Source organism: Peromyscus leucopus, chromosome 9 (genome assembly GCF_004664715.2).
Source record: "Peromyscus leucopus breed LL Stock chromosome 9, UCI_PerLeu_2.1, whole genome shotgun sequence".
Taxonomy (NCBI): Eukaryota; Metazoa; Chordata; class Mammalia; order Rodentia; family Cricetidae; genus Peromyscus; species Peromyscus leucopus.
Genome location: NC_051070.1, coordinates 47661613 through 47669774, shown reverse-complemented (window position 1 = coordinate 47669774; position 8162 = coordinate 47661613). Strand labels below are relative to the sequence as shown.

The following is an 8162-nucleotide window of genomic DNA, read 5'->3' as shown; positions in this document are numbered from 1 at the left end:
TAGCAGAGGGCACTGATGTCAAAAACTGGTTATAGTGAACCCCACTGCTTGTGAGATGTCACCATTGAGCAGAACCACATAAAGGGAACTCAGGTACTATTTCTTATAACTACACACGAGTCTACAACTTGTCCCAATAAAATCTGCAATCAAAATATTCTTAAAGAGTCCACATGCATACCAAACACGTGACAACAAAGTAGGAAGCAAAGATCTTTATTTTTTAAAAAATTTATTTATTAAAAACAGCAATTTCTAGCTAAATAATATAAAGCATTTAAATTAATTATTTCAAAGTATGTACACTCTGTATAAGTAAACACTTGAAACTGTACAGATTTAAACAAATATTCATTCAGCAAACAAACTGGATCAGTACCACCTTCCCAGCACTTGGAAAGGTGTTGAGTGTTTTCAGAAATAAAAAATCAAATCCCAAGAACAAGTGTCTCCTTGGAGATCACGTCCTGCCCTGTACATCAGACGACTGAGTCACAGTGCTGTACAACAATTATGCCCTCGCTTCTTTGGAAAGGCTATTTGAACACCAAATGTACATATAATACACAGAACTGGATATTACAGTTTGTCACATTAGACATGTATTAATATAGTAAGTACAATCTTCCTAACTCATTCATTTTATAGCAAAGAAAAATATGGACCCTCTTACTTTCGAGTTCCCCAAAATATAGAGTAATATGCTCTACCAAGCAACGTCCACCACCGATTTACACTGGGTTGAAGAACAAGTGGCCTGTTGCATCAGGACGGGTCACCCACACGCACACTGTGCAGGAAGGTGCTCCTGTCACTCACCTGCATCATGAGGTCGCCTGCCCTATTTCAGAGCCCCCGGCACCATCCCACCCTCAAGTCTACAGTGAGTAACTGAAGAAGCAATCTACAAGGCTACATTTACTCTAACACCAGGGTCTAAGCCTGGATCCAATCTCAAATTCAAAGAGGAATTTGTAGGAAAATTCAGGGATGCTTATAGTCCTTTGACCTTGACTGGTGTCCTATTGAAGGTATGGGCAGTGTTTGCCACCTTAGGTGTTCGGCTGTGGCAGGACTGGGGATCCCAGAAGGCTGGTGTCTAGTACAATGTAGGCAACCAAAGAGTAGTCACTTCATAAAGACTGACAGCAACCAAGGCCAGCAGAAGGCCAGCAACTAAGCTCCACTCCTGAGACCCGCTCCTCACAGACTTCCCTCTCTCCAAGATGTGCCAGACTTAAGAGCCCATCACTGGTGACTCCTCCTCACACACTGGCGCCCATACTGGGAAGATCTGATACCTGAGACACAGCTGTCTAGTGAGGAGAATACAGTTCAGGAGAGGACCTTACATGAGGCCTTGGCTTATTGCAACTGCCTCACATCAAGTCCACAGGAAGATGATAGCCTGGGTCCAGGAAAAGCAAGATGTCTTCTTGGAAGCAACCAATCTACTCCCAGCTCCACCTCAAGATGGCAGGAGAAACACTGCATCAGGATACAGAAGGAAGATTTTCCAAGTAGCAGTCACCGTGGACTGCCTGGCGGCTAATGCCTTGCAGTGTCCACAGGAGCAATGGTGACCCAGCAGCTGTCCAGGTAGCTGAGTTCCTATGAGGTCCTTTGCACTATTTATTGTAACCCACTTTTATTGCACAATCTCTGTGAAGGAGTTTCACTGTGAACCCGTGGCCACCTCTTAGACCCCTCCATTCCTGGAGACCGTCTCGATGAGGTGGCACCCTGCTGTCAATCTTTGGCATTTCCGTCTTCTCCGGCTTCACTCAGGCTTCCCTCTGCAGGCAGCATTGAGCAGCACACCCGTGTTCCTCAGGAGCCATCCCACATGGGGCCTTGGGCATCTTTGCAGCTGCAGGACTCCTCAGGTCTCTCCCGGGGGACAGTCCGTTGACACCCAGGGTCCAATGGTACTATTTAGAAACCGACAGCAGGAGGTTCAGCTGAAAAGCAGCAGAGAGGCCTGTGTTAGTTGCTCTATGGACTTTCACCCTCAGAAGTCTCTAGTCCCAAAAGCATGAGGAGAGAAAAGGCTGAGATTTTTACAGCCGTGGGCGGCCCAGCAGGGAGCTGTACTCCCCTGCCAAGTCTCAGGTCACTGGCAGTACAGTAACCCGGCGATGGGAGAGCTCTACACAGCGCACAAGAGGAAGGCTGGACACTCAACTCATGCCACGGTTCTCTACCCAGGGCTCTGGAAAGCACCACCGTAAGCTGCGTTCTTTCAGTGATGGTTTTACTAGTTTTGTTTATTTGTGTAAGGTACAGCCAGGCTAGCCCTAAACTCAACATCCCCCTATCTCAGCTTCCTTAGTGCTGGAATTTAAATGATTTTTAAAAAGGACAGAGACTCACGTTGTTCAGGCTAGCCTCAGACTCACTGTTTAGCTGAAGGTGAGCGTCACCTGACTCCCTCTCCCAAGTGTTCAGGTTAGGGGCATGCACTAGGCAGGGCTGCAGGGTTTCTGTGGTGCTGGGGTGCTGGAGACTGACCCCAAGGCCTCCTGCACTGGAGGAAAGCACCCTGCCAACTGAGCGTCACCTCCAGCCCTTAGGTGACTTTTTCAATGCCAGGAGCAGGCATGCTAGATGAGTTCTGGCTTACCCACGAACTCTTATCCTCACAGGGAAGAGACTTGTCATTCGGGCAATGTGCCAATAGGTGACGGAGGCCGGAGACTCCAGAGCCAGCTCTCTGTGGTCCTCCAGGCCATGGAGACCTGCTGTAAACAGCTGACTCCCCTTCTACATGGTAGCTGCTCTGGTTATTAGTCGTCACTTCATCTTCTCTATGACTGTGTACTTGTGGGAGAAAGGAGACAAAACCCCCTGGGCTGTTCCTGCCAGGAATGCAACCCTGAAACTAGCTGCGTGAAAGAAACACACGATCATCCCGTCTTCAGAGGACCCCTCCTAGCCGACAGGCAGAGCGGCCAAGGAAGGTTTCCTCTTGTATGGAGGAGTACCAAGCAAGCATCTCCCACTTCCTCTCAAGGGAAGGGCTGAAGGAAAACTAAAAGTAAGAGGTTAAAACCATCAGAGAAGTCAGGAATGGGGTAAAGAACGAACACAAAGGAGCTTCTTACATCATTCCTGTCTTTTCTGCTACATGCTGGAGCTGCCATTTGGTTCTGGAATGCTCCCCAAAGGCCCATTTGTCCAAAGCTTGGTCCCAAGCCACTTAGTGCCAAGAGGTAGCGGAACTTGTAGGGAATGGGGCTACAAGGAGGTCTCAAGTCTCCAAGGGAGGAGACCAGCTCCTTCCTCTTCCTTTTTGCTTCTTGGCCACAGCAGAGCAGCTTAACTGCACCACATGCTTCTGCCACAACTGCCCCAAATGGACCGGAAGCAACGGAGTCAACCAAGGATTTTTCTGGAGCCCACCAACTAGGCCCCAAACAGGCTCTGTCTGTCACAACGATGGAGGGCTCAGTAATACAACGGACTCTGATCGTCCAGCTACTCCACACTTATTTCCAAGCAATTCACAACGACTACAGAATAAAGACAACTAGACAGCTAAGATTCAGATTCCTGACCACCATAGTTAACCAAGCCTTCATCCTCAAACTCCCCCCCATTACGACTTTCACTCGGAGACAGAAGCACTGTGATGAGCACCTCCACGAGCCCCATCAGCCCAGCACCGCACATCTGTGCCACACACTCAGACTTCACTCAACACAAGTGAGCGTCTCTGTCTACTACTATGCTATGCTATACTATGCTATACTGTCCTGTACTATACTGTACTATACTGTCCTGTACTATACTGTACTATACTGTCCTGTACTATACTATACTATACTGTCCTGTACTATACTATACTATACTGTCCTGTCCTATACTATACTATACTGTCCTGTACTATACTATACTGTACTGTACTATACTGTACTGTACTATACTATTCTGTCCTGTACTATACTGTCTATACTTTTTATACTGTCCTGTTATACTATACTGTCCTGTCTATACTTACTATACTGTCCTGTACTATACTATACTGTCCTGTACTATACGGTACTGTACTATACTGTCCTGTACTATACTGTCCTGTACTATACTATACTGTCCTGTACTATACTGTACTATACTGTCCTGTACTATACTATACTGTCCTATACTGTACTATACTGTCCTGTACTATACTATACTGTCCTGTACTATACTGTCCTGTACTATACTGTACTGTCCTGTACTATACTGTACTGTCCTGTACTATACTGTACTATACTATACTGTACTGTCCTGTACTATACTATACTGTCCTGTACTATACTATACTGTCCTGTACTATACTGTACTATACTATACTATACTGTCCTGTACTATACTATACTGTCCTGTACTATACTATACTATACTATACTGTCCTGTACTATACTGTACTATACTATACTGTCCTGTACTATACTGTACTATACTATACTGTACTGTCCTGTACTATACTATACTGTCCTGTCCTGTACTATACTATACTGTCCTGTACTATACTATACTGTCCTGTACTATACTGTACTATACTATACTATACTGTCCTGTACTATACTATACTGTACTGTCCTGTACTATACTGTACTATACTATACTATACTATACTGTCCTGTACTATACTGTACTATACTATACTGTCCTGTACTATACTGTACTGTCCTGTACTATACTGTACTATACTATACTATACTGTCCTGTCCTATACTGTACTATACTGTCCTGTCCTATACTGTACTATACTGTCCTGTCCTATACTATACTGTCCTGTACTATACTGTCCTGTCCTATACTGTACTATACTGTCCTGTACTATACTATACTGTCCTGTACTATACTATACTGTACTGTACTGGTCTGTACTACACTACACTACATTACTCTACACTACTCTATACTATACTACACTACTCTGTACTACTCTGACTGCTTCTGAGACACATTCTCTATGCAGCAGCCTCCAGAACAGCACTAGAAAACAGAACAAGAGTTCTACAAATTCACCCTGTTCCACAATTCTGACTTGGGAACAACAAGATATTTTATATAATTCAAAGGCAAAATTAAGGCAAGCAAGATGGCTCAGTGGGTAAAAGGTGCCTGTCACCAAACCCGAGGACCTAGGTTTGATCCCAAGACCACACAATAAAAGGACTGTCTTGCCTAAGTTGTCCTCTGCCCTCCACATACATGCTGTGACGTGTGCTCACGTGCACGTGCGCAGGCACTCATGCACACACAATAAAGGTAATTAAAAAATACTACACAAACAAGGAAAAACAAATCAAAGTGGGGAAACTTTCTAAATATTATAGTAAGCCTAAATGGTCAAGAGAGAAGACTCAGTGACTAAGAGCACAGACTGCTCTTCCAGAAGACCTGAGTTCTATTCCCAGTACCCACATCAGGCGGCTCACAACCACTTGTAACCCCAGAGGATCCAACACCTATGGCCTCATTAGGCAGGCGCGCGCACACACACACACACACACACACACACACACACACACACACACACACGCACACAATTAAAAACAATTTTTAAAAGTTTAAAATCCTAGCCAGGCGGTGGTGGAACTCGCCTTTAATCCCAACACTCAGGAAGCAAAGGCGGGTGGATCTCTGAGTTTGAGGCCAGCCTGGTCTACAGAGTGATTTCTAGGATAGCCAGGGCTACACTGAGGAAACCTTGTGTCAAAAGAAAGGAAAAAAATTAAAGTTTGACTGTAGAACACTAGTAACACTGGTAGCCATAACTTTTTCCAATACGACCCCAGCTCTTCACATACACAGCTCGGAGGAATGAAGGAGGGAAGGAGGAAAGGAGGGAGGAAGGGAGGAAGGGGGGGAGGGATGGGGGAGGGACAGGGGAGGGAAATAAGGATGGGAGAGATGGTTCAGTGGATAAGCGCACTTGCTGCTCTTGTGGAGGACCCAAGTCTAGTTCCCAGCACCCACATTCTGTATCTCACAACCACCACTTCAGCTTGAGGGGCCCCGACCACCCTCTTCTGGCCTCCATAGACACCTGCATACCCACACAGAGACCCAGACATACACAAATGATTTAACATTTTTAAAAAGTAAATCTAAAAAAAATAAATAAATAAAACCACATGCTGCAAAATGTGTGAGCCTTGAAGGTGTGCTGGGTGACAGACCCCGTTAGGAAAGACAGGGCACGACGCCACACGATGACATGCCAGCATAAGCAAATTCATGAAGAAGAAGGGAGAGGGCGGGGGGGGGGGGGGGGGCTGGCGAATGTTAACTGTGAGGGGTTCTTAAGGGAGTAATGAAAATGTTCCAGAACCAGATGCTAGTGACGGCTGTCTTGTAAATATACTAAAAACTGCTGAGCTCTACATTGCTGTGGGATGGTCTGTATGTCAAATCTGTTGCTCTGATTGGTCAATAAATAAAACACTGATTGGCCAGTGGCCAGGCAGGAAGTAGGTGGGACAATTAGAGAGGAGAGTTCTGGGAAGCAGAAGGCTGAGGCAGAGAGACACTGCCAGCTGCCACCATGACCAGCAGCATGTGAAGACGCCGGTAAGCCACCAGCCACGTGGCAGGGTATAGATTTGTGGAAATGGATTAATTTAAGCTGTAAGAACAGTTAGTAAAAAGCCTGCCACGGCCATACAGTTTGTATGCAATATAAGTCTCTGTGTTTACTTGGTTGGGTCTGAGCGGCTGTGGGACTGGCGGGTGACAAAGATTTGTACTGACTGTGGGCAAGGCAGGAAAACTCTAGCTACACTACATTTTAGCAGGAGAATTTTGTGGTATATGAAGTGCATCTCACTAAAGAAGAATGCAGCCTCCCCACAGCTTTCTTCCCCCTGTTACAGTAATATTCCTACAAGTATCTACACTGGTGGTCTCACGTCCTCCCCAATCTCTCCTCACACTTCTCTGAGCTCACCTGGCCACTAACCTAACCACTAACCTGACCATTCCTGAGACTCTCTGGTCCTGAAGGCAAGAAATGAAGTTATTTTCCAAACGCCAAGCTACTCCTACTACATAACAGGAGTCTGGTCCAAATTTCCTGGCGGAATTGAGTAATGAAATGAATGCTGACACAAAGTGAGCTCTAATTTAGGTTTTTAAATTTAGAAAGAAAAAAACACACAGAAAAAAGTCCAGCATCGATTCTAATTCCTAAAATAAGTTCCATTTCAAGCACTTGTGTGCTGGCCTGTGTTTGGAACAGAGTGATTTGGCAAGCTGACTACTGAGTCTTTCACAAACATTATCAGAATGGATTAAACAAGAAATTAAAGCTCTAAAACCATTCCCCAGAGTTAGACACAATTCAAAGTCTGAATTCTTACTCATCAAAATTCAACAATGTAGAGGTGCTCGAACATGTTATCTGCTCAAGGGAAATAAATAAGGGGCCTGAAAGACTCAGAGGCCCATAGTCTGTGGATACCTGTTCCATGGAGGGGCAAGCAATGATCTGGATGTCTTCAGGGCTGAACTCTTCCTTTAGCAGAGCATGGAACTTCTGGTAGACTTGCTGAATGTTATTCTTAGAAAGAAGAAGGAGAGACCGTATCAGGCAGCCCAGGGGATATATGCACACGTCATAAACAAGAAACACTACGAGTATTAAATCATCACAGTTCTCGCCAAAATGAGTAGAGGAAATATATTTTTATGAGATTACCAAAGACATATAATTTGTACTTTAATATTTTACATGCTAGTACAACCTGATGAAGACTTATCAGATAATTCCTGGAAACATTAAACTCTCATATATCTTATCCCCCCAGAGCATAATAAGTCTTCAGCAATTTCTTACACAAAAGATAATAAAGTTTCAAGACACATAAAATGCACTTAAAAAAAAAAATCAACCAATGCCTTGGGTAAAGCTGTGAACTCAACACGAACTGGAAGTTATGAGTCTTAAATCTACTCTGACACTTAATCCCTTGGTGGCTGTTACAAGTCATTTATTTCTTCTACTCCCCAGTAAAATGGGGCATAAATCCTGAAATGCTGTTCTCCCAAGTATTGGGCCACAGTGCAAGGTGCAGATCTGATTGTTTTTTTGCTTATTTATTAATTTCTACTTTCAAAATTAACAAAAAACTTCAGAGGAAGTGAGCAAGGAATAAGATATAAGCAGACAG

General features: G+C 44.5%; 1 protein-coding gene across 1 annotated transcript in view; it reads right to left on the bottom strand.

Moving 5' to 3' along the window:
- Nucleotides 1-334: 334 nt before the first annotated feature.
- The window catches only part of Cog3 (component of oligomeric golgi complex 3), a 61132-nt gene continuing 53304 nt past the window's right edge, over nucleotides 335-8162 (bottom strand). The window contains exons 22-23 of the mRNA XM_028878256.2: nucleotides 7454-7552; nucleotides 335-1961 (exon numbers count right to left, since the gene is read on the bottom strand). Coding sequence (XP_028734089.1) covers nucleotides 1932-1961; nucleotides 7454-7552 — 129 coding nt within the window. The 3' untranslated portion in view covers nucleotides 335-1931. The remainder of the gene's footprint in view (nucleotides 1962-7453; nucleotides 7553-8162) is intronic.